Source organism: Trachemys scripta, chromosome 3 (assembly GCF_013100865.1).
Source record: "Trachemys scripta elegans isolate TJP31775 chromosome 3, CAS_Tse_1.0, whole genome shotgun sequence".
Lineage (NCBI taxonomy): Eukaryota > Metazoa > Chordata > Testudines > Emydidae > Trachemys > Trachemys scripta.
Genome location: NC_048300.1, coordinates 159998147 through 160025152, shown reverse-complemented (window position 1 = coordinate 160025152; position 27006 = coordinate 159998147). Strand labels below are relative to the sequence as shown.

At 48.5% G+C, this 27006-nt stretch overlaps 1 protein-coding gene across 3 annotated transcripts; it reads right to left on the bottom strand.

Annotated features, from left to right (window-relative positions):
* Positions 1-102: 102 nt before the first annotated feature.
* On the bottom strand, positions 103-26768 carry LOC117875239 (glutathione S-transferase-like). 3 transcript variants are annotated; one of them, XM_034766354.1, is made up of 7 exons: positions 26611-26768; positions 10730-10836; positions 9710-9761; positions 8124-8256; positions 5769-5910; positions 1232-1363; positions 103-556 (listed from the first exon to the last, which is right to left on the bottom strand). In XM_034766354.1, exons 2-7 carry the CDS (start codon positions 10814-10816, stop codon positions 434-436), a joined length of 669 nt encoding a protein of 222 aa, XP_034622245.1. In that variant the 5' UTR covers positions 10817-10836; positions 26611-26768; the 3' UTR covers positions 103-433. The 3 variants fall into 3 exon arrangements, with proteins under 3 accessions (XP_034622245.1, XP_034622246.1, XP_034622247.1); XM_034766355.1 differs by having other exon boundaries at positions 26560-26751; XM_034766356.1 differs by lacking the exon at positions 26611-26768 and adding an exon at positions 26426-26565.
* Between the last annotated feature and the right edge of the window lie 238 nt (positions 26769-27006).

Genomic DNA, 27006 nt, shown 5'->3' with positions numbered 1-27006 from the left:
AGAGGGAATCAGGGATTGGGTGCACCCACTTTTCTAAAGCACTTTAAGAGGTATAGCTATGCGTACTAACCTACATGTGTTATAAATAAATGAGCTCCAACAGAAAGTAATGAGTGTTTTATTTCAAGTAAATGTATCTTTCAATTACAAGATTATTTAACAAGTTACCCTAGTCTACAATTCATTGTAATCTAGTTATAGCTATTGCAGAGACATTTTTAAAGTGTTATGTTTCGGCATGCTAGCATTTAACATGCTAAAAACTTTCAAATCCAGTTTCACAGACTAAAGCCAGAAGAGCCCATTATCATCTAATGTGACTTCCTGTATATGTCAGGCCATAAAATGTTTGAGTTATGTGAAGTTTACAGCTATATTAAGCATGGCTGAGCTACTATACTGTAGGTGCAGTGATTTTTAGTAATCACATAGATTAGATGTTGAATATTTTCTTCACCTGTGCAATGAACTTGTCATCTGCTGGTGGTTTCCTTTGGCTACCAGGCTGCAAGAATTTCTTAATTGTGGGGATGTTGCTTATTCTTCCTTTAAAAGCCTAAAAGAAGAAGCAGTAAAAAGCCTTTGAGAGTAAGGAAATGATATTCAGCTTCAGAGATTAAAATGCACAGTGTATTTAACAAAAAATTTGCATGAGCAAAAAAAAAAAAAGGCACAAAACAATTGGTAGCTATTTGTGGCCAGATTTCACAGGTCAGTACTAGAGCTGGCCAGAGGATGACCTTTCTTTTTTGGACCAACTTTCAAGGTTTCAAAATTTATTTTGTTCCAGACCAGTGTTCATGCAAATGAAATGGTGTTAATGTCTGTTTTCAATTTGGGGAGCAACAGGGTGTGACAGCACAGTGATTTGGGCACCAGCCTAGGACCTAGAAGACCCAGATTCAAGTCCTTGCTCTGCTTTGAGTTGGTCAAAGCAAGGACTTGAACCTGGGTCTTCCACATCCCAGGCCAGTGCACGAGAGTGTTTACCTCTAAAAAACAGTCTTCATCAAAACCGAAACATCTCTATTCAGCATTTTGGCTTCAATGCAGGTTTTTTTGCTGAAAATGTTCTGAGCAGCTCTACTCTTTCCACAGCATCTCCCACTGAGACTAACGAGAGCTCAAGTGCTGCAGTGGCTCCAAGGGCTTAAATATCAATACTTTACACTAGGCATCGGAGTCTGAATATAAGTGTATGTTCCTTGGTGAGATCAGGCGATTCAGTTACCTGTAACTGAGGGAATGGGGAGAGTATATCAGGCTTGCACTCTTCTGTCATTAAAATGGCCTCAAGCAGATGGACATCCGCCCAGCTAAATTTGTTACCAACAAGAAACTGCTGGCCATGGTCTTTTAAAACCTATGGAATATGAGAAAACAGAGAGGTCTTAGGGATACAAATGGGAAATAGCTTACTTACTTGGTTAGATGTGTATTTGTCAGGACTAGTCCAAGCAAGAGGTCTGAGGTAATAGAGGATTGTGGGCAATCAGAATGCAAAGCCATTTAATTCAAATTGGGTCCACGATTCAGTGTATAACCTTCTCCTAGGCCAGGATAAGTGCAGGACTTCAGTCCCCAAGAAGGAGATTCATTGCAATGGTGCAAACAAAAGGGGATTATTTGTAGAAGTGGCTAAGAAATAGTGGATGGAGGATTACCTGTGATGTGTCCCAGCCTTAATTAAAATAGGAGGCCTTCTGATTACCCACAATGTTTAATCTATCCCACAGGAATCGCCGCATGAAGCAGCTTAGCTGTAGAGGCCCTCCCATGACTGGGATACAACACTTCTGCAGATTGTTAATAGCAGGTAGTTCAGGAGAAACATGACCCATCTTTAAAGCTACTAAGAGCATGGCTTGGGCTAGCAGTTATTACGAGTTTCTGGAGTCCCACCTTATTTCTCTCCTTTTTTTGCTTTGTAGGAATCTCTGCTTTAGTCAAATATCCAGAGAAACATGCTGCTGCCTAAGGAAACTCCAGCGGGGTAATTAGTCCTTGAGGAGCAGAATCTTGACAGAAAACAGCAGCTGGTACAGTCTGTGCCTGGTGTAGAACCTGGGTGAAGCAGCAACCTCCTGTGGGCCCTTGCACCCATCATTTCAAGGCTGGTTAGGAAGCAGAGGAGCAGCAACAGCAGCACCACTAGAAGATTGGGAATCAAGTGCACATTGTATGCTAAGAAAACCCCTGGACTGTGGGGTTAGCGTCCATCAGAACCAACCCTCTTGCAGAATTAGGTCTAACAGCATTTGTAAAGAGCCCATCACTGTGCTAGCCAACTTCTGGATGCCAGTGTGAACAACTGAATATTACTAGTCACTCTACACTATATAAACGAGCAAACATATCTCTGTGAGAGCATCTGTCCTGAATAATTAACAGGTCCCTGCCCTTACAAATACAAGGCCAAGTACAATGTAAACACATCTTATGCTTTTGGCTCTCTTAAGTCACCCTAGAAGAAACAAAGATACAAAATCTTTAAAAGCAGGTAATACAATTGGAACATGCAGCCATTTAACCTCACAGCATAGATCCTGTGGGGGCATCAGTGCAGACTTGTAGGAACTTTGATTAAACTAGTTACTAGTTGAAGTTACTCTGAATGAACTTAAAAGTAGCCACTGAAAGATTAAAACAACAATGCATCACCAGGTGAAGATCAAATTAGAGCAGAGCTACTTACGGCATGTGGAGAGGTCACCATGAAAATCCTGCTATGCCTCTTACATTTGGTATGGGAGAAAGAACACCCTTCCCCCCCCAGAAGAATGGAAGAGGACGATTATAATCAAACTCCCCAAAAATGGAGATTTGAGTGATGGTAATAACTGGCACGGGACTGGGTGCCTTCAGACCCAGAGAAAGTATTCTGTGCAATCACCCAAATAGAGCAGCTATACATAGCAAACTTAGAGAACAATCTGGTTTTCACTTAAATCAATTTTGTATTGACTGAATCTTCATCCTGAGAAATACTGTAGAGCAAAGCAATGAATGGCAACTGCCAGTGACCTTGATTTTGTAGATTTCCGAAAAAAACATTGGATTGTGTAGCTAGAGAACCATCATAGTAAATAGTATGAATCTATGGAGTCTCCAACAAAAGCATCCAAATTATTAAAAACCTGCATCAAAACACTCAGTGTGAAGCAAAGATAAACCAGGAGCTAACAGACTGGTTTAATGTTAACATTGGTGTCAGACAAAGTAATATCTTGTCCCTCATCTTGTTTGGAGTTGCTATTGAATTTAAGTGACAGATTGTCAGTATGAAAATGAGCACTGCATGGATAAATGGCAAGCTTGGAGATTTAGACTTTGCAGATGACATCTGTCTTCTAAATAAGACAGCTGAAGATAGCCAGACAAAGACAGATGGTCTTGCAAGTTCTGCCAAGCAAACAGGTCTTATCACTAAATCAAAGATGGAAATTATAAAAATTAATTCACCTACAATGATTTTCTGTCCTTGAAAGGTGAAGCCTTGAAAACAGTGAATAAGTTTACTAATCTAGGCAGCATCAATCCCAGTACTGGTGATGTTTGAAATAGAATCCAGAAAAGGTTAAGCAAGTGTTGTATTTAAAAGTCTCAAATCCAATGTGGTTAGCAAAACAAACTTAAGTTCTTTAAAAGCAACATCCTAAGCATCCTCCTATATGGAGAAGAGTCCAGCCAATGCAAACTGAATATCTTTCTGTGCAAATGTATATGTAACATATTCAAAGTAAAATGGACTAAGAAGAAGTAATGAAGAGCTCTTAGAATGGGCACAACTAGCTACAACAATACAAGCAGTAAGGAAGAAGAGCTGGACTTATTTGGGAAACCTTGCCCAATAGGAGGTTACCTAAACAAGCACTATTTGGCAACCCCAGGCAAGAGTGAGAGAGGCCAACCTAGAAACACACTCTGTAGCACCATAATGGTGGAAGTGGCATTATTACAGCTCAATAAAAAAGACCTGGAAAAATGAACCCAGGACGGGGATGATTGGCGCTGTTTGACTTCGAACTTATGCAGCTGATGACTGAATTTCTTGCATATTGCAAACATTGATTTTGCTTGTGCAATCTGAGGTTCTGCTGAGGAGACATCATGTGAATTACTGCATAATTGAGGTTTTGCATTCTTACTGACAAATCCACCATTGGGCATTTCTGCTTTATGTGTGACACTTCCTGTACAACTCTCTTCCAGTCAACTCTCCATGAACTGCTGCGGTGTGCATATTTTGTATGGTACCCAAAGATTTTAGAAAAGGTTGCATATTTGTGTACAGCTCAAAATAAGTAAATAAAGAGATAGAACTCATGTACCAAATCCTGAAAAATGTACTCAAACAAATTTCCTCATTACTCCCAGGGTGACTTCAATGGGCATTTTAGTAACCATGACTAGGGCCCTACCAAATTCACGATCCGTTTTGGTAAATTTCAGTCATAGGATTTTTTAAATCTGAAATTACACAGTGTTGTAACTGTGGAGGTCCTGACCGAAAAAGGGATGGGAGGGAAGGGTGCAAGGCTACTGTAGGGGGCTCACGGTATTGGCACCCTTACTTCTGAGCTGCTGCAGGTGGCTGCGCTGCCTTCAGAGATGGACAGCTGGAGAGCAGTGGCTGCTGGCTGGGAGCCCAGTTCTGAAGGCAGCATCACTGCCAGCAGCAGCGAGAAGCAAGGGATATGTATGGTATTGTCACCCTTACTTCTGCCCTGCTGCTGGAGGTGGGTCTGACCCAGTCCCAGGAGCAGCCCATGCAGGAGAAGAGGAAGTCCCGTCCCTCCACAGACTGGCTGGGGCTAGCAGCAGGAGTCTGGCACATGGTCAGAGCCCCCAGCCAGGGTGCCCCAGCCCTGCTCCTCTCCAGCACTTGGAGGCTAAAGGGGCCTTGGGCTGTCTGTGTGTGTGTCAGGGGGAGACCATAGCACCCCCCGACCATGGCACCCTAAGTGGTTGCCCATGCCGCCCACCCATAAGGCTGGTCCTGCCACACCCCCCCCCCTCCAAGATGATGACCTCCATACCATGCCACCCTCACTTCTGTACTGCTGCTGGTGGCAGCACTGCCTTCAAAGCTGGATGCCCAGCCAGCAGCCACTGCCCACCCAGCTCTGAAGGCAGTGCAGAAGTAAGGGTAGCAATATCACAACCCGCCTACAATAGCCAGATTTCATGAGGGAAACGAGATTTCACGGTCTGTGACACATTTTTCTCGGCCATGAATTTGGTTGGGCCCTAACCATGACAAAGGGACCCTCAATCCTGACGGGAGCCACTAGGGGCTATTACAATACAAATAAATAGCTATTAACACTTCTGAATCACAACTATATTTAATTCAGAACAGTAGGAACACATGAACTCCTTGGAAAAAATATACTCTGATATATGCTCTCATGACTGTATCCCAGCCATTGATGTGCATGCACTACCATCATGGTGCTAGCGAAGAGTCGATAACACTGTGTTACCATAGTCTAAACTACTTTAGAAGAGCTGGATTCTGCCATCCCTGCTCACAGTGAATTGCATCCTACTCTGAGAGTGGTCCTACTGAGGTCACTGGGGGCTCTCTGTGGCAGAATCAGCACCAGGCTGTTTGGTGGCCCCCTTCTATGAGGTCTCCCCAAGCGGTCCTGGAGTCCTACAATTCCACCTGCCCTGAGGAGATTTCCTCCTGTACAAGGGAAATTTCAGCAAACACCATCATACAAACTGTTCTTTATGGTCTGTCATATCTCACTATCACTTACCTTTTCATAGACTGGGAAGTATCTGGTTTTGGCCCTCTCGATGATTAAGGCAAAATTCTTCTCCTTTGCCTCGGGCGGTTGCAAAGGGAGTAACATGATCATTCCCATCAGATCTGTTGTTCCTTCCACGTACATATCAATCCTGAAACAAATGTTTTTTATTTTCCATTTAGAGGAGTCCATTTATTTCTGAACACTTGACTTTTGTCCAGTCAGCTTGTTATTGTATTGTAGTGCAATGGCAGGAGTACTCAGGAGGCTAACTCAGCCATTGCACTACAACAAAATTGATTTGACCGCTTGATCTTTACTATTGGTAATACTTTAGATTAGAGGTTCTCAGCCTTTTTCATAGCATGGATCTCATATTAACAGAGAGATTGTCCCTGTGGCAAGAACAGCAATAGTTTACATGAAGAGTAATATTAGGAACATATCTATGTATTTTTTGTTGTGCTATTCAAAAGCTGTTTACATTTTGAAACTCAAAAAAAATAAACAGGAAAAATTTCCTCCCTGTTTTTCAACCAGCTACACTGCTGGTCAAAAAAACTTTTTGAATTTTGACAATAAATGGGAATTTTGGAAGAGGTTTTCAACCTTTGTTTTCTCTTTCAATCAGCTCCAATTTTTAGCAGATTTTTTTTTTAGTAGCAGGAAACAAAGAGGCACCAGCACTATATAACCAGCAAGAGCTCTACTGAACATTTTGAGAACCAGCACTTTAGGTTTTTGACACCAATAATGCTGAATAGGTAGCAAATGGTGGAACTTAGATTTACATGATAAATCCTATTCTAGTAAAGGATTGAATATAGCCTTCAGAATCATTAATTTGTTGGTAATGATGCTGAAAGAGTTAGAGTCGAAACTGAGTTCACGGGGCAGGGGAGGGTGGGGGAGAAGGTTTTCCTCGTAAAATGAGCACACTTATTTGCATATAATTGATATCACAAACAGTGAACCCCATAAAAGGATTCCCACTGAGTTACTTTTCAGGAGAAAGCACACTTAATATGTTCTCTCAACACTGATGTTTTTGTTGTGACTTCATTAGGAGGGGTGGACAAGGAAAATTTCAATGCTCACATGTTAAGCTATAGCACAGCAGTTCTCAAGCTGTGGGTCAGGACTCCAAAGTGGGTGGTGACCCCATTTTAATGGGGTTGCCAGGGCTGGCTTAGACTTGCTGGGGCCTGGGGCCGAAGCCCGAGCCCCACCTACTGGGGCCGAAGCCAAAGCCCAAGGGCTTCAGCCCTGGGCAGTGGGGCTCAACATACAAGCTCCCAGCACAGGGCAATGGGGCTCAGGCTTTGCTCTCCCCCCCCCCCCCGAGGACGGTGGGGGCTCGGGCCGGCTCAGGCTTTGGTCCCCCCATCATGGGGTTGTGTAGTAATTTTTGTTGTCAGAAGGGGGTCGCGGTGCAATGAAGTTTGAGAACCCCTGCTAATGCTGTGAAACTAGAATTTATACAATGAAGTCCTTGTCTAAGCAACAGAGTATCAGGAAATTGTTTTGCTTTAGGAAATTGTTATTTGTACATATGCACTATACAATCTATGGTAATTTTTAAAGTGAACAGAAGTTTTCAGCTGCAACGGACTGTTTTTAAATTGGGCCAATAGGCACAAACATACCCCAGGCTGCCTCCAAAGATTAAGTTCTCTGAATTGCTATCATTAAATAGGAAAGAAATCAAAGTAAGCACCAAGGCATATGAGGCCTTTATTATTATCCCATTAAGGATTGGTAGTTGCCTCAGGAATTTAACGTGCTTCTGGTCTCTATGTAACTGAAGAAACTCTGTGGAGGGTCTTAACAGTATCATCAATTTGTTCACTAACAGTCATAAGGAACAATTATTTAATAATGGGCTCTTCAATCTGGCAGAGAAAGGTATAACATGATCCAATGGCTGGAAGTTGAAGCTAGACAAATTCTTAATGGGAAATAAGGTGTAAATATTTTAACAGTGAGAGTAAGTAACCATTGGAACAATTTACCAAGGTCATGGTGGATTCTCCATCACTGACACTTTTTAAATCAAGACTGGATGTTTTTCTAAAGGATATGCTCTAGGAATTATTTGGGGAGGTTCTGTGGCCTGTGATATACAGGAGGTCAGAAAAGATCACAATAGTCTCTTCTGGCCTTGGAATGTATGAATCTACCAGGTAGATGACCACAAATCAAAACTCTGGGTTTGAGATGTCAATGGTGTATTGACAGGTTTATAATTTTAATATCCATGTGGGGGAGAAGGGGGTTAAATTTTAAAGCAGTACTCTTCTCTATTTTAGGTAAATGTTCAAATAAAGACAGTGTATATTAATGAGGGTAGTGCTGTTACAGTACAGTGCTCTCTCCCTCAGGTCCTTCCCATAGAGGTTGTATTTCCCTGCTATGTAGTTGAGAATGGCTCTGGTCTGCACCATCTTCATCCCGTCAATTTCCACCATGGGCACTTGTTGAAACAGCAGGGCTCCATCTTTGGAAAGGAAAAGAAGTTAAGTCACTCAGTCCTCACAAACTGTTGTATCATTGCATGGATCTGAGAGAAAATGCCTTATAATTTACATGGACATTTCCAGTTATATTTCAGGGATCCTAAGCGTCTATTGCCAGAGTGAAGGAATATGCAGTACACCTCTCATGCAGGCCACATTGCATTAGAGAAGTTATCTTTTGAACAAAACTCCCCTTCCACTGACAATCCAGATTAAGCCAAACAGAAGAAAGCGGTTTTTAAAATATGACTGTCCAGACTGTGGCTCTCAACCTATTTACCAATGTGGGTCAGCTATGCAGCTCTCTGTGTGTTATGTGGGCCACATCCACCCTATATATATACTACCTGTACATCTACAAAAAAATATGGTTTAGTATTTGTTATATGACAGCAATACAATGCAAATCGATATAGTACCTTTCTTTTCAACACTGACAAATATCTACCAAGAGCATTTTAAATTAGCAAAATAAGGCAAAACATCAAACTGTTAAAATGAATTATTTTACCACAAGGGTGGCATAGCATGGTGTATTGCCATCCTCACTTCTGCTCTGCTGCTCACAGCGTAACTGGGCTGAGTGCCCGGAGAGCACGGCTGCGGAGCCTGTCTGCAAAGATGGGGAGCCCTGCCCGGTGCAGGGCACCCACCACCCAGGGGCTGCTCCTACAGCCAGGGAATGCTCCCCCATTACCCAACCCCCCTGGGACTGTCCCCCCAGCAGCCAGAGCCCCCAAACACTGGGCTTGCACCCCCGCCCGCCCCGCGGGGACAGGGGGCCCTGCCCGGGGCAAAAAGGGGCCCCCCCCCCCCCCCCAAGGACTACCCCCCATGCACCTGCCCCAGCGCCCCCAAGGATTACCCACCAGCACTCAACCCCCACATCCAGGGACTGTGCCCCAGTATCTAGCCCCCATCCAGAGACTGTGCCCCAGCCACCTAGAGTCTGTCCCTCATGCACCAGCTGCACCCCCCTCCCTGCACTCCCTCCCCGCGCTCCTGCCCCCTGTACCTCCCTCCCTGTAGCCCTAGCCCCCTGCATCCCCCTCTCCGCACCTGCTGGTCTACCATCTCACCTGCATGTAGCTCAGCTTTGCAGCCCACCCTGCCCCCGCAGTTCTAGTGCCAGGGAGCCTGCTCCAGCCAGGGTCACTGGCCTCACAAACCTACTGGGGTAGGAGGGGGGAGCTAACACCTGGGCCTGGTCTTGCACCACCCTAGTTTTGCACCCCCCAGGGCAGGTGCCCCTCCTGCCCCACCCTAGTTATGGCACTGAGGATGTCACATGGGCCACAGCTGTGTACTGACTGAGCCACAAGTGGCCCACAGGTTGAGAACCACTGGTCTAGACACAAACTTGCACAAGTTTAAAAACCATATCTTTAAGTTAAACCAGTGCAAGTTTGTGTCCGGACTAGGCCATAGACTCACCCTTGCGTAACTTTTCCAAGTCTTCCTTTGCTTCCACAAACTCTTCTTCAAACTGGAAAACAGAAATAAAGGGGGTTGATTGTTACATTTCATGGATCATGAATGAACTATTAGTGGATATTTGCCTTTGGGTATTTTATTTAAAAAGCAGCTGATGCCACATGGAAAATGTTGAGAAACTACAAGATACAATTCTGCCTTTATGTTTCTTGCCTTGATTTCAAAAATAAAAATAAAAGACATTTGAATGAGAATAGGATCTTTGTTGCTACATAACTTGTTCTTAGCAGCTTATCTCTCACAGTAACATACATCACTGAAAGTCATAAAGATTTTTCACTCCAAGTACTGAGAAAGCCAAAGAGGAAAATGAATTCCTAGGAAATGAAGACAATGCTTTCAAGCAAAAATTCACCACAGAAATTAAGTCATATCATACCACATTTTTTCTTGATGTGAATCAGGGTAGCTTGGCTGGCTTCGGGAGAGCTATGCTAATTTATACAAGTTTGAGGATCTGGACAAAAAGTATACAAAATTATCTCTAAACAAAATGTTTTTCAAAGTTATTCATGTGATGTGACCTGGTCTTTAAAGCAAGAGTGAATGAAAGACAATTGCAAATTTCGAACATTCAAAAGAACCTGGAGAAATTCCTGACTTTGAACAGCAGCAACAATCCAAGATCTCTTCAGTTTAATTTTTCTGAACAAGACGACAGCCAAGGATAGTTTCTCCTTGGAAATAGAAACCCTTGTTATTGCAAAGAATGAAATCAATACATTCTACAGGACACGAAATGCCAGTTTTACTAATATCCGTACTGAATACTATTAGGACCATGTAAGTAATATATACGACAACTGATATGCAGAATTTACATCCAGCTTTTTGTGACTCTTGTACACATTGATGTAATCATGTGTGTGTTAGGAGCTAACTAGTCATTAGTCATATTTTCAAAATAGAACAGTCATTTCAACCATTGATTAATTTGATCACTTTATAAGAAGTACAAACCTCAACCCCAGCTGCTGCTAACAGCCATCGGATAGATTCCATTTTACCTCTTCCTTTAGTGTAGTGCAGTTTGGGTTTTCCAGCCATGTTTTCAGATTTCTTGTTGTCTGACAAATACAGCAAAGGAAAATTATTTAAAAAGGAAGTATTTAATTTCAAGGGGGGATTTTGAATTTTACCTGCCAATACAGTAAATATTGCTGAGAGTCTTGTGATGGAGATGCACATGAGGAAGGGAGAGGTAATCATGACCCAGATATCTGGGCTTGACTCATACAAGCCCTCTATGGGCTCAGTGGAGCAAGAGTACCCTCTGTCTGTTTATTGAATGGGAGAGTGAACTGTTTCATAGGGAATCATGGAGTTAATGCTGAACTGGCATTGTCTTATTGATCTGCTGTTTTAAATTATGATTTATTAGGAATAAGGCGGCAGTGACAGTTTTTTTTGCCACTGTGACATTCAGAGATGCAATCTAAACCAGTAAGTGGTTATATCACTGCCTGCCCTATAACCCTGGGTGCCTTAAATGCTCTACTGATGTGGTTTACAGCCCAGACACCAACAGCTAGCAGACAAGCAGGCAGTCCTCTGAGTGTCTGTATACTTTGCAGATCTAGTTCAGCACCCTGACCCCAGCAGTGTGCCTACCACACATCAGCCACATAGGTTAAGTGAAACTAAGTAGAAGTAATAAGGGTTAAGAGAGGGTTACAAACAAACAAAAGTAAGAATGTGCTTCTAAACTAAAACTTAATTTCAGCCAGTTACAATCTTTGCCTAAGCAGGTTTCTCCCTATAATCAATTTCCTGAGGCTTCAACACTCTTTAACCATTTTTTACGCATCGGGGAATTCCACACCACTGTGCGCGTGCAAAATTCATGTCCCCCGCAGATTTCTTTGCTTCCCTGGATAAAAAATGACTTTCTGATGGGGAAGCAAAGGGAAGCCACAAGAGCAGTCACATGCCCTTCCACAGCAGCACGGACATGTCCTTTCAGGCGCCCAGAGCAGCCAGCGGACAGGTAAATCGCTGTGGAGGGATGCTCACACTGGGGTTGGGTCACACCCACCTGGGGCTGGGTCAGACCCACCTCCCGTCCACCCAACCCCCATGCATTTGGACTCCTCCCATGAGCCTCACCCCCCCTGCACCCAGAACCCTCCCACCAAGCCCCCTGCGCCCGAACCCCCACCCTGCTGAGCCTGAACCCCCTGGCATCTGGATCCCCCATACCCAGAACCCCCCCTAAACCTCCCATTCCCAAACTTCCACCCTACCAAGTCCGACCCCCTGCACCCAGAACCCCACAGCGAGACCTCTGCACCTGAACCCAGACCCCCACCCCTACACCCAGACTACCCCCCGCTGAGTCCCTATCACTCAAACCCCTACCCTGACAAGCCACACTCCCTGTGCACCTGGACCACCCTGACAAGCTCCCCACACCCAGATCCCCACTCCACCAAGCCCCAAGCCCCCAGACCTGGACCCTCCTGCTGAGCCCTCCACACTCAGACTCCACTGCTGAGCCCCGTTCCCCCCATATGCAGACCCCCCCATTGAGTCCCAACCACCTTCACCAGTACCCCCCTGCCGAGTCCTATTGACGCTCACTTTGGCCGTATAGCCTGAGCAGATCTGTAGGATGTACTTGGATAAACTATTTTGGCCGGAGCCTGAAGTACTATCCCCTCATGATGGGATCTAAGCCAGGGGTAGGCAAACTACGGCCCCCGGGCTAGATCCGGCCCCTCAGGGCTTTGGATCCGGCCCGCGGCACCGCCCGCACCATGTCTCTGCCCCCATGGGTGGAGGGGTGGGCAGAGGGCTCCATGCGTTGCCCTTGCCTCCAGGCACCACCCCCCGCAGCTCCCATTGGCTGGGAGGTAAGCAGGGCTGGGTCGGAGCCCGAACCCCTCCTGCACCCCGCCCCCCAACTCCCTGCCCTAAGCCTTTGCCCCCCTCCTGTACCCCAACCCCCTGCCCTGAGCTCCCTGATGCACCCTGCACCCCGTGCACCCCAACCCCCTGCCCTGAGCCCCCTCCCACAGTCCGCACCCCTTCTGCACCCCTGCCCTCAGCCCCCTCCTGCACTCCAACCCCATTCCCTGAGCCCCCTCATGCACTCTGCACCCCTCCTCTGCCCCAATCCCTTGACCTGAGCCCTTCCTGCACACCACACCCCCTCCCACACCCCACACTCCTTCCCGCACATCAACCCTCTGCCCTGACCCTGCATACAATTTCCCCACCCAGATGTCGCCCTCGGCCCAAAAAGTTTTCCCACCCCGATCTAGGCTATCCAGTCTCAGCCACCCACCTATAAGCCAGTACCTGATACAACAATGTTTAAATGTGGCTTTGGGACAAGGCTGTGGTCTTGCTCTGTAACTCTGCATCTTTTTCACCAATCTGTTCTACATCTACAGCTAAAGCAAAGGAAGCTGCATGCATGGTCCCCACCATTTCTATAAACACCAACTGGCAGAATACTTAGGGGAATGACTATGCAGGGATGGCTTCACTCACACCCTGTGCTTCCCATTTGTCTCACTTCCCATCTGATATCTCAGATATCAGCAAGGGGCAGCACTGAGCCTGCAATGCATTCAGTAGTTTCCAGTTTTGTTAACCGTGCTCAGCTCACAGCAGCCTTTGCATTCTGCTGAGTCACCTCTCCAAAGACACAAAGGAAAAGATTTGGAACCTTTGAGGATGACTGGCTTTAAGGCTGAGGGCAAACTCAACACGTTGTACACAATGTAAATTAATTACTCCATTGTTAGAGATAAAGTTTAAATTATTTATGGAACAACTTTTGCAACAATTTTTCAATCTCTTATCAGGGCCCAAAGGTTAACACTGTAGCAGACAATCAGAAAAACACAAATGAAATGGAGGCCATGAACAAGAGTACATGCCAGTTGAGTGGTGGGGTCTTTTGCATCATTGGCTGTCCCTACTCAAGTCTCCCCATTGGATGTTTTCCTCAACAATTCCCACATTAATGACTACTGCAATCACTAGAAGTTTTGCCTGAGTAAAGACGACAGAATTTGGCCCTCTCTCCCAGCCTCTATTTTGATTTTCATTCTTTCTGTCTTTTCCTCTGCTGATAGCCTTCTTTCCTGTTTCCTAATAGCCTGCCTGAAACTGCTCCCCGACCCATTGCTTCTTCCCTACCCCCTCTCCAAGGCCCTTGATCCTCTTGTTCACATCCACTCTGCTTCCACACACCCAAGGATTCATTGAGCAGCAAACTGAAGCTACCAGAGAGCAAACTGTAGTTATCGGTTGAACAGGGCCATCCCTACCTATTCTGGAGCCCTACGCAGCGCCCCCAAGTGGCCACTTGACTTAAGGGGATTATGGGACGTTTCCAGAGGCCAATCACAGTGCAGTAATGCAACACCTCGTTCAGACTGACACTGTGGCGTTTCAGCCGAGGCGCAGCAAGCGTTATGCTTCTCGTGAGGTGGATTACTAGGAGCGCTCCAGCTGCAGAGTCCAGGTGCTCTAAGTGCCTTGCCAGTGTGGATGGGTGGTGAATTAGGGCGCCTGGGGCTGCTTTAATGGCTCTAACTTGCAAGTGTAGCCAAGCCCTTAGACACAAAAGCATGTTAATATCAGTTGGCTGCTCCACTCAGAACAGCTGGGGAGTGGAACAGAGCAGCAGGAAAGAAATTTGGCTTAAAAAGAAGTGCCTGTACTGATACAACCAGTACTTGCCCAATCCAGTTTCCTGCAGGAGGAAATCAGCCTGGAGATGAGTCTATTTGCATGGGGCCCATGTCAAGGCGGCTTTGGAACACACGGGAATTATGCAAATTGTCTTGAGATTGCCCCACTCCATGATTGGTTTAGGTACGTCCAGCCTGAACATCTGATCATGGCTTATAGGAGCAAGGCAGTTAAGTAACTCTGTAACTACATTGATTAATGTAAGAGAAGTTAAGCCATTGTTAAATTGCCTCTGACTTGATAAGATACTAGATATAACCTTTATATTTTGAAAATCTCAGATTTCCTATCCATTCTAATGAGATGTATTTTCTGTGTCTCAAGCAGCATTGCCAGATTCTCAAGGTCCCAGATCCAAGTCTGATTGTTAAATATAATTCACACATACTTTTTTGTTTAACCTGATTTAGGTTCTGATCCTGCAATAAGCTCCACACAGGTGGACCCCCAGTTATACAAAGACCATTGCATGGCCTTACTCCATCTTTCTAATCAGATGCAATGTTCAGAGTAGCTTTTATATTGTAATGCAGTGTTCCTTTAACAAAGCCTTACGAGGACTGTTCCAGCAGAGTGATCACATGGCATACATCCCACACTAAACCAAATCTGACTCAGTCTAGAGCAGGGGTCTCAAACACGCGGCCCCCATGTGGCCCATGGGGTTCTTTCATGCGGCCCGCCAAGCTCCCCGCGCCCCTCCCCCCCGCCTACTCTGTGTCGCCGCAAGCCCCGCACCACTCCCGGAAGCGGCTGAACTACTGTATGTCCCTGCAGCCCCGGGCAGGGGGCTGGGAGGCGAGTAGAGGGCTCTGTGCTCTTACAGCTCCCATGGGAACTGGGAACTGCGGCTAATGGGAGCTTTGGGGGGAGGTACCTGGATGAGCAGCAAGAGCAGCACGAGGTGCCGTTTCCCCTCTCCCCCCAGGGACTCCAGCTACTTCCTGCCCTGGCTGTGGTGCTCATCGCTGCCACCTCAGATCCACTCTAGGTAAGCGGCGCCGGGCCCCATACCCCGCATCCCAACCCCCTGTCCAGAGCCCCCTGCCATATTCCACACCCCTCCTGCACCCCAACTCCCTGCCCTGAGCCCCCTGCCACACCCTGCACCCCTCACCCCTCCTGCACCCCAACCCCTTGCCTGGAGCTCCCTGCCACACACTGCACCCCAATCCCCTGCTGCACCCCTCACGCCTCCCACACCCAGGGCCGGCTCCAGGGTTTTTGCCCCCCAAGCAGCACAAAGAAGAAGGGGAAAAAAAAAAAGCTGTGATCGCGATCTGCGGCACTTCGGCTCTACCACTGCTGCTTCAGTCTTCGGTCGCAATTCGGCAGCTGGTCCTTCGCTCTGAGAGGGAGTGAGGGACCTGCCACCAAATTGCCGCCGAAGAGCCAGACGTGCCGCCCCCCTCCGTTGGCTGCCCCAAGCACCTGCTTGCTGGGCTGGTGCCTGGAGCCGGCCCTGCCCGCACCCCAATTCCCTGCCCTGAGCCCCCGCCGCACCCCTCACCCCTCCTCCACCCCACACCACAATTCCCTGCCGTATGGTGCACACCTCCTGCACCTCAACTCCCTGCCCTGAGCCCCTGCCACACCCCGCGGACCCCTCCTGTTCCCCCTGGGGGCAGGGAGCGGGCAGAGTTGGGGTGAGGACTTAGGGGAAGGGGTTGGAAAGGAGGCAGGGAAGGGGTGGGGCAGGGCCTCATGGAAGGGGTGGAGTGGAGGTGGGGCCAGGGGCAGCAAGTGGGGGGGTGTCAGTGATGCGGCCCTCGGGCCAATGCACTAGTCCTCATGCGGCCCTCAGGGTCATCTGAGTTTGAGACCCCTGGTCTAGAGATGTGTAAACCAGTGAACTGATCTCTGGTGGGACTTGGACCAACAGGGTTTGGATCCAGAAACAGCAGCTTGACCACAAAGTGACCTAATAGGATTAAGGGTAAATTACCCCTGAAGGTTTAAAACTTTAATTACAAGTGGTGATAAAAACCTTAATCTCTCTTCAGATCTAAGAGCTAGAGCCACACTCCTCCCCAGGTCAAGCTGTACAGTTCCATGCCCCAACCCTGCACGATGCTGAGCCCCATAGAGTCAGTAGGAGTTGAGGGTGCTCGGCCCTTTGCAGGAGGCACTCTGCACCACTCAGTACCAGCTGCCAAATGAAGAATCTAGTTTTTCTATAAATCCAGCCTTTTGCTTTCAGGACAGCCAAAGTACAGTTCAGCAATGCATGGGCGATTCTGTCTTTTCATGGAGAGTAAAGTCCCTGTTAGATCAAACACCCAAAGTTAAACTCAGTCCCAGACATGTCTGCAGAGAAGAACTATCAATATGTAACAATGTTAAACAACTCACAAGTTATGCTGCAAGTTATGCAAAATAAACTGTCCTAAGGCCAGACTGCAATTTGGGCTACATGCTTGTCGGGGAGAAGGAATAAGAAACCCACCACCACCACACACACACACATTTATGTAGGCTACCTGGAACTTGGGTCCAGGTGCATAGAAGTAAGCAAGATTACATGCCTGCTTATTTCCTCCTCTGAGTATGTAAGCAGGGGATTGGACAGAGCCTTGGCTACACTCCCTACTTGCTGGCCAGAGTAGTTGAGCCAACAGGATAGTAGATTAGGGCCAGGTCCACAAAAGAATGTAGGCACCCTGCTTGGCTGCCACCTAACCTTGCAGGCACCTGAACTCACTAAGCACCTACATTTCTGCTGTAAAAGACCCCAAGGCCCTTAAGTTTCTGCCTCTGGGCAGGCTCACTGATGCTTCACTCTAAGGTTCTGTCTACACAGTATTTGGGAGACCGAGGAACAAGCCTCCCAGCCCGGATCAAGAGGCTTATGCTCTAGTGTGTAGACAGTACTTTGGAGCTGTGGCTTGGGCTGGAGCTCAGGCTCTGAAGCCTGTGGGGAGTCTTCAGAAGAGCCCAAACTGCAACTTCAAAGCGCTGTCTACACAGCTATTTTTAGAGCCCGAGCATGAGTTGGTCAACCTGGGCTGGGAGGCTCACTCCTCCAGGCTCCCAAATGCTATGTAGATGTACCCTAAAAGTTCAGATGTCTGTCTCATGCCTAAGCCCCAGGCCAATCCACAAAGTGGGGAAAGCGAAGCAGGCACCTCCAAGGCACAGGAAAAACAACCACTGGCCACCCCTCCCACCAGCAAAAAGGATCCTAGTGACAACTACTGCTAAGTATTACTAAAATTAGTGAGAGAACCATTTCCCCCTTCTCCTCCCCCCATCCCATTTTTATGTTATTTTATCATTTTTCTTACCTTATCATAACAAAGTGCCACAGTCCACATGTCAGGCATGTGAACTGTGAGCACTTTAGTGTGTCTCAAGTGAAAAATACCCTGTCATAGTAAAACTACAAAAACTGGCCAAGTGGCAACCCTAGAGAAGCACCTGTCTCATCCATGGGGCCCAATGCAGTAGATGTGCTCAGAGTATGCCTAATGCCACATACAATAGCAGGGTCACAAGGAGGAGGCAGCCTCTTTCATAACCTTTAGCCCAGGGTACTCCACAAGGATGTGGGGAAACCCTGGTTCAATTTCCCCCTCTACCCGATGAAGAGACGGGATTTGAACAATGGTTCTCCAACTCTCGGATGAGTGTTCTAACCACTGGACTATGGGATGTTTCCTATTTAAACTGTTTCACTTTAATTAATACCTGATAATTAAATATCAATCGGATCAGAGTAAGAATCACACTGTAGCCCAATGGTTTGGACACTCACCTAAGAGATGGCAGATACCTCTTCAGATCCTTTCTCCTCAATGGGCAGAGGAGGGAACTTAACAGGGGTGAGTATCCTAACTGCTGGGCTGAAGATTAAGGGAGGAGGCTGCTCTCTTCCCCCACTCCAAAACTATTTTGTATGGAGTTAGGCAGGCAACTAACTCTCTCTTGCAAGCAATTACTTAGATGGCTAAGCTGCCAGATTCCCAGTCGTGGATCGCAAACAGAGATAGGACCCTCCCTCAAGCCTAGATTTAGGCAACTAACTCTATGGGGGGGGGGGATTTAGGACACACCTGTCTCATTAGCAAGCATCTCCAACTGGCTATTTTAGGCTATGTCTACACTTAAAATGCTACAGTGTAGACACTCACTATAGCAATGGGAGAGGTTCTTCCATCACTGTAGTTAATCCACCTCCCCAAGAGACGATAGCAAAGTTGACAGAAAAATTCTGTCTACACCAGGTGCTAGGCTGGCTTAACTACATCATTCAGTGGTGTGGATTTTTCACACTTCTGAGGGTATGTCTACACTACGAAATTAGTTCGAATTTATAGAAGCCGGTTTTATTGAAATCGGTTGTATACAGCCGATTGTGTATGTCCACACAATAAAATGCTCTAGGTGCTCTAGTCGGCAGACCGCGTCCACAGTACGAGGCTAGCGTCGACTTCCGGAGCATTGCACTATGGGTAGCTATCCCACAGCTATCCCACAGTTCCCGCAGTCTCCGCCGCCCCTTGGAATTCTGGGTTGAGATCCCAATGCCCGGATGATGCAAAACAGTGTCGCGGGCGGTTCTGGGTACATGTCGTCAGGCCCCTCCCTCCCCCGTCACAGTAACGGCAGACAATAGATTCGCGCCTTTTTACCTGGGTTACCTGGGTTACCTGTGCAGACAACATGGAGCCCGCTCAGCACAGCTGAGCTCACCGTCACCATATGTCCTCTTGGTGCCGGCAGACGTGGGACTGCATTGCTACACAGCAGCAGCTGCTAACTGCCTTTTGGCGGTAGACGGTGCAGTAGACTGGTAGCCTTCATCGGCGATCTGGGTGCTGGCAGCCGTGGGGCTTGCCTTTTGGCAGTAAATGGTGTATTATGACTGTTAGCCGGCCTATTACAAGTCGGGTCATCGCACGTTAGCAGAGTCTTCCCTGAGCAGCAGCTCGTACAATAGGCCTGAAGACCATCGTCATACACCGCCCCGTATTTGCTGCCAAGCACCCAGAAAGATGCCGAGGGCTATCAGTCACGCTGCACCGTCGTCTTAAGATGTAAAAAAATAGATTTTCTCTGTATTCATTTGCTTCCCCCTCCCTCCGTCAAATCAACGGCCTGCTAAACCCAGGGTTTTCAGTTTAATCTTTGGGGGGGACCAGTCTGTGACAGTTGTTTGTGTCTCTCCCTGATGCACAGCCACCGTTCTTTATTTTAATTCCCTGTGCCTGTACGCCATGTCGTCACTCGGCCCCCCTCCCTCCTTCCCCTAGGCCGTCCGTCAGATACTACGTTTGCGCCACAGCTCGAGCCGAGAAGCGGTTCGCGCCTTTTCTTTGAATTCTGGGTTGAGATCCCAATGCCCGGATGATGCAAAACAGTGTCGCGGGCGGTTCTGGGTACATGTCGTCAGGCCCCTCCCCCCTCGTCACAGCAACGGCAGACAATAGATTCGCGCCTTTTTACCTGGGTTACCTGTGCAGACAACATACCATGGCAAGCATGGAGCCCGCTCAGCTCAGCTGAGCTCACCGTCACCATATGTCCTCTGGGTGCCGGCAGACGTGGGACTGCATTGCTACACAGCAGCAGCTGCTAACTGCCTTTTGGCGGTAGACGGTGTAGCATGAGTGATAGCCGTGGGGCTGGCAGCCGTAGGGCTGCATTGCACCAGCCCCTTCCAGGCGATGGTATATTATGACTGGTACCCGTCATCGTCATACTGGTATGGCTGTCAATCATGGCCACCTGGGCAGACATGCTACTGTTTTGATGATGACGGTTACCAGTCATAATATACTATTTTCTGCCAATTGCCCAATATTGTCTGCTAAGCACCCAGAAGAGGCCGAGGGCGATGCTGGGTGCTGGCGGACGTGGGGCTGGCAGACGTGGGGCTGCATTGCTACACAGCAGCAGCCCCTTGCCTTTTGGCAGATGATGGTATATTATGATTGGTACCCATCGTCATCGTACTGGTATGGCTGTCACTCATGCTGCAGCGTCGGCTGCCACCTTAAGATGTAAAAAATAGATTTGTTCTGTGTTCATTTGCTTCCCCTTCCTCCGTGAAATCAACGGCTTGCTAAGCCCAGGGTTTCCAGTTTAATCTTTGGGGGGACCATTCTGTGTGACAGTTGTTTGTGTTTCTCCCTGTTCCTGTACCTGTACGCCATGTCGTCACTCGGCCCTCCCTCCCTCCCTCCCTCCCGCCCTCCTTCTCCTGGTCCATCAGATACTACTTTCGCGCCTTTTTTCTGACCAGGCGCCATAGCTAGCACTGGGATCATGGAGCCCGCTCAGATCACCGCGGCAATTATGAGCACTATGAACACCACGCGCATTGTCCTGGAGTATATGCAGAGCCAGAACATGCCAAGGCGAAACCCGGACCAGGCGAGGAGGCAATTGCAGCGCGGCGACGAGAGTGATGAGGAAATTGACATGGACATAGACCTCTCACAAGGCACAGGCCCCAGCAATGTGGAAATCATGGTGTCACTGGGGCAGGTTGATACCGTGGAACGCCGATTCTGGGCCCGGGAAACAAGCACAGACTGGTGGGATCGCATCGTGCTGCAGGTATGGGACGATTCCCAGTGGCTGCGAAACTTTCGCATGCGTAAGGCCACTTTCATGGAACTTTGTGACTTGCTTTCCCCTGCCCTGAAACGCCAGGATACCAAGATGAGAGCAGCCCTCACAGTTGAGAAGCGAGTGGCGATAGCCCTGTGGAAGCTTGCAACGCCAGACAGCTACCGGTCAGTCGGGAATCAATTTGGAGTGGACAAATCTACGGTGGGGGCTGCTGTGATCCAATTTGCCAGGGCAATGAAAGACCTGGTGATAGCAAGGGTAGTGACTCTGGGCAACGTGCAGTCAATAGTGGATGGTTTTGCTGAAATGGGATTCCCAAACTGTGGCGGGGCCATAGACGGAACCCATATCCCTATCTTGTCACCGGAGCACCAAGCCACCGACTACGTAAACCGCAAGGGGTACTTTTCAATGCTGCTGCAAGCCCTGGTGGATCACAAGGGACGTTTCACCAACATCAACGTGGGATGGCCAGGAAAGGTACATGATGCTCGCGTCTTCAGGAACTCTGCTCTGTTTCGAAAGCTGGAGGAAGGGACTTTCTTCCCGGACCAGAAAGTGACCATTGGGGATGTTGAAATGCCTATCGTGATCCTTGGGGACCCAGCCTACCCCTTAATGCCATGGCTCATGAAGCCGTACACAGGCAGCCTGGACAGGAGTCAGGACCTGTTCAACTACAGGCTGAGCAAGTGCCGAATGGTGGTGGAATGTGCATTTGGACGTTTAAAAGCGCGCTGGCGCAGCTTACTGACTCGCTCAGACCTCAGCGAAAAGAATATCCCCATTGTTATTGCTGCTTGCTGTGCGCTCCACAATATCTGTGAGAGTAAGGGGGAGACCTTTATGGCGGGGTGGGAGGTTGAGGCAACTCGCCTGGCCGCTGATTACGCGCAGCCAGACACCAGGGCGGTTAGAGGAGCACAGCAGGGCGCGGTGCGCATCAGAGAAGCTTTGAAAACGAGTTTTGTGACTGGCCAGGCTACTGTGTGAAACTTCTGTTTGTTTCTCCTTGATGAACCCTCCAACCCCCCCCCCCACCCGGTTCACTCTACTTCCCTGTAAACCAACCACCCCACCCCACCCTCCCCTCCCCTCCCGCTTGCAGAGGCAATAAAGTCATTGTTTTTTCACATTCATGCATTCTTTATTAGTTCCTTACAGAGGCAGGGGGATAATTGCCAAGGTAGCCTGGGATGGGTGGGGGAGGAGGGATGGAAAAGGACACACTGCATTTTAAAACTTTAACTCTTATTGAAGGCCAGCCTTCAGATGCTTGGGCGATCATCTGGGGTGGAGTGACTGGGTGGACGGAGGCCCCCCCACCGTGTTCTTGGGCGTCTTGGTGAGGAGGCTATGGAACTTGGGGAGGAGGGCTGTTGGTTACACAGGGGCTGTAGCGGCGGTCTCTGCTCCTGCTGCCTTTCCTGCAACTCAACCATACGCTCGAGCATATCACTTTGATGCTCCAGCAGACGGAGCATTGCCTCTTGCCGTCTGTCTGCAAGCTGACGCCACCTATCGTCTTCAGCCCGCCACTTGCTCTGTTCTTCCCGCGATTCAGCCCGCCACCTCTCCTCTCGTTCATATTGGGCTTTTCTCATCTCCGACATTGACTGCCTCCACGCATTCTGCTGTGCTCTATCAGCCTGGGCGGACATCTGCAGCTCCGTGAACATCTCGTCCCTTGTCTTACGTTTTCTCTTTCTAATGTTCACGAGCCTCTGCGAAGGAGAAACATTTGCAGCTGGTGGAGGAGAAGGGAGAGGTGGTTAAAAAAGACACATTTTAGGGAACAATGGGTACACTCTTTCATTACAAGGTCGCATATTTCGGCTTGCAGGCAGCCATCGTAGGCCACAGTGTTTTGGCTTTTTTAACCTTCTTAACATGCGGGAAAGGTTGCAAACAGCAGCGCATTTCCCATATCAAGGATGAATTGGGTTGTCCATTTAAAATGGGGTTTCAATGTAAAAGGAGGGGGCTGCGGTTTCCCGGTTAACATGCGGGACAAACACAAGTAAACCACCCCCCCACACACACACACACACGATTCTCTGGGATGATCACTTCACCCCTCCCCCCCACCGCATGGTTAACAGCGGGGAACATTTCTGGTCAGAAGAGCAGGAACGGGCGCCTCTGAATGTCCCCCTTAATAAAATCACCCCATTTCAACCAGGAGAGCTTTCTGGAGATGTCCCTGGAGGATTTCCGCTCCATCCCCATACACGTTAACAGACTTGCTTGCTTTTTTTTTGTAATGTTTACAAATATTTACAAAGTTACACTCACCAGAGGTCTCCTGTGTGCCCTGAGGGTCTTGGGTGAGTTCGGGGGTTACTGGTTCCAGGTCCAGGGTCACAAACATATCCTGGCTGTTGGGGAAACCGGTTTCTCCGCTTCCTTGCTGCTGTGAGCTACCTACAGTACCTCCATCGTCATCTTCCTCGTTCCCCGAACCGTCTTCCCTGTGTGTTTCTCCGGTGAGAGAGTCATAGCACACGGTTGGGGTAGTGGTGGCTGCACCCCCTAGGATCGCATGCAGCTCCGCGTAGTAGCGGCAAGTTTGCGGCTCTGCCCCGGACCTTCCGTTTGCTTCTCTGGCTTTGTGGTAGGCTTGCCTTAGCTCCTTAATTTTCACGCGGCACTGCTGTGTGTCCCTGTTATGGCCTCGGTCCTTCATGGCCTTGGAGATCTTTTCTAATACTTTTCCATTTCTTTTACTGCTACGGAGTTCAGCTATCACTGCTTCATCTCCCCATATGGCGAGCAGATCTCGTACCTCCCGTTCGGTCCATGCTGGAGCTCTTTTGCGATCCTGGGAGGACTCCATGACGGTTACCTGTGCTGATGAGCTCTGCGTGGTCACCTGTGCTCTCCACGCTGGGCAAACAGGAAATGAAATTCAAACCTTCGCGGGTCTTTTCCTGTCTACCTGGTCAGTGCATCTGAGTTGAGAGCGCTGTCCAGAGCGGTCACAATGAAGCACTGTGGGATAGCTCCCGGAGGCCAATAACATCGAATTCCGTCCACACTACCCCAATTCCGACCCGCAAAGGCCGGTTTTATCGCTAATCCCCTCGTCGGAGGTGGTGTAAAGAAACCGGTTTAAAGGGCCCTTTAAGTCGAAAGAAAGGGCCTCGTTGTGTGGACGTGTCCAGGCTTAATTCGGTTTAACGCTGCTAAAGTCGACCTAAACCCGTAGTGTAGACCAGGCCTGAGTGACATAGCTGGCTTGACCTAACTTTTCAATTTAGACCAGCCCTTAAGCTCTACCTAGCATGCTGGCTCTTATGTATCCATTCTTAGGCTCCTGTCTCCATAGGAACTGACTTCTACCCCCCCCGTTCCCCAAGCCCCCGCCTCACCTCTTCCTGCCCCACTCCCACTCCACCTCTTTCCGCCCCCTCCCCTGAGTGCGCCCCAGTCCTGCTCCTCCCTCTCCCGCCCAAAGCCAACCTATTCGCAGCAGGCGGGACGCACTGGGGGAGAGGGAGAGGAGTGATCAGCAGGGCCGCCGGCGGGGGAGAGGCGCTGGGGGGAAGGAGGAGGTGAGCGGGGAGCTTGCCTGCTGGTGGGTGCTAAGCACCTGCTAATTTTTCTCCGTGCACCCACGGAGTCAGCGCCTATGCCTGTCTCTCCCCAAGCATTGTATACCAAGCCTAGGCACCTAACTCAGGCTTTGTGGATCCCATTATTGCTCCAGTGCTTTTTTTAGACATCTAAAAGTTAGACATTACAATCTGAGCACTGCAACACCTAAGTCCCTTTTATAGAACAATGTCTTAGTGCTAGCTTAAGGAGCAAGAATCACAGAAGTGCAGGACTGGAAAGGACCTCGAGAGGTCATCTAGTTCAGTTCCCTGCATTCAAGGCAGGACTATGTAATAACTAGACCATTCCTAACAGGTGTTTATCTAACCTGTTCTTAAAAACCTCTAAAAGAAGGAAGCAAATATGTCTCATAAGGGTGTCAAAATGCCTTCTGGGGCAGTGCAGTTCATGCAGCCTTTGCTCAGGCCTGAAGACAAAGACACAGTCCAAAACCCTTAAAGGTATTTATTTAGTGCCTAACTCCCTAAACTTTGAGGATCAGGGGACCAAATCATTCCTGTTAAATACATATACATGCTCTCCAGCAAGGTTCAAAACATACAGAATGGGCATTTATGACTTGGTTGACGTCAGTGAGAGTTGTGAGTGCTCAGCATCTCTGAGGATCAGGCCCTTAATTCAATGTCAAAGTGTTGAAACCTATGCACAGGAAGAACAAAACTCTCCTGGGTGAGTTCAAACAATGGAATTAGGAGCCTGGACTAGTTCAAAGAAAGAGTTACATAATGGGACTACAGCTATTACATTACTTAACTCTGCAGCTATAACTAGAGGTTACGAAATCACTGTGTGTTTTGCAAGTTATATAGTCTGACAGAGCTCTTCAGGTAACAGCCAGACAGATGGCTGAAGACAACAGTAAATGCAGAAGCAAACTTTTTGGAGCAAAGGGTCAGTTTCAATGTCTTTCCTATTTTGGAAAAAAGTTTCGAAATTGTCAGTGTCCCATTTTGACATTTTTCAGTTTGAAACAACATTCTGTTTAGAAATGTAAGTTTACCATAAAAACAAACCAAAATGTTTCATTTCAGCAGATCCAATTCCCCCTCCCCACCCCAACTCCCTTTCAGATTTATGGTTTATGAAAAATTGAGATGTTTGACTTTGCCCCGATTTGGACTAGCAAAGTTTTTGAAACTTCAAGAATCCATATAGGTAGGGTTGCCAACTTTGGTTAGCCCTCTTCCTGGAGGTTTCATCACATAATCTTTAATTAAAAAATAAGCTTTAATTCCTGCAGACGCCAGAACAATCCTGGAAAGTTGGCAACCGAGAGGAAAGTCATTTCCTGCCCAGCGCTAGTGGGATCACAGCCCAGCCCATCGCCACGCTCGCATTGCTGGGTAAGCGGGTTGGAGCAGACAATCGCCCTCTCCTGCTGGAGGCATCTCTGCACCAAACCCTCCCTGGGGCTGGAGCTTTAATCCACAGCCGGGCTCAGAGCTCAGCCCCCCGCACACAAACGCTTAATGACAGGGGCTGCCTGCGCCCCTCGCTAGGCAGTGTTGCCTCAGCAATTTCTCACTTGCGCAATCAGTAAACACCTCCTGCGCGACAGCCAGGGGAGCAGGCACTGGCCAGCGCTTCCCCCAGGGACTCGGGGCCCTGCCTCCCCTCAGAGAGGGCCCGGGGGACGCTGACTCCCGCCCTGCTCTCCTGGCCCCTTTCCTGCCCACTGCTCTCCCACCACACGTGCCCTCACGCAGGGAGCGACACAAACATCATGTGTTGCGCCTCCCAGCGCCCATCACCTACCCGCGCCGCGCTCCTGCCCTCGGGCCCCCTCTGCTCTTAGGGAGCCCCCCGGGAGCCACTAACTCCCGACTGGCCCCACACGTTACAGCTGCAGAAAATCCAGAGCCAGCCCCGCAAACACGCGGCGTAACCACCTGCAGCTCCCCGGGAGCAGAGCCGCTCCCTGGCCGTTTCTGAGCACTGACCTCGGACTCCCGCCTCACTCCTCCTTAGACACAGACAGTAACAGTGTGGCTGCCTTCAGCCTGTGACCGGCCGGCTCCACCTCCCGAGGGGAGTCTTCTCTCGGACCCTATGAGGAGGAGAGGCTCCCACCCAGTCCCACTGGAGATCAGTTTACTCTAGCTCCTCTCCCAAATCTCTCTCCCCTAGCAGTGCAAAGGGGAGGGACTAGGGAGGCTGTGTTTTGTTCCAAACGATTTGTTTGTTAACAAACAAACAAACAAAAATGAATACGATGTTTCTCATGCTGCTGGACTCTGACTCCAGGCCTTGCTTGGTTTGAGAAACAGTGATACTGAGGCTTTGCTCCAAACTGTTAGTTAGACAAATGCAGAGAGAAATGCTCCTGGATTCTGAGT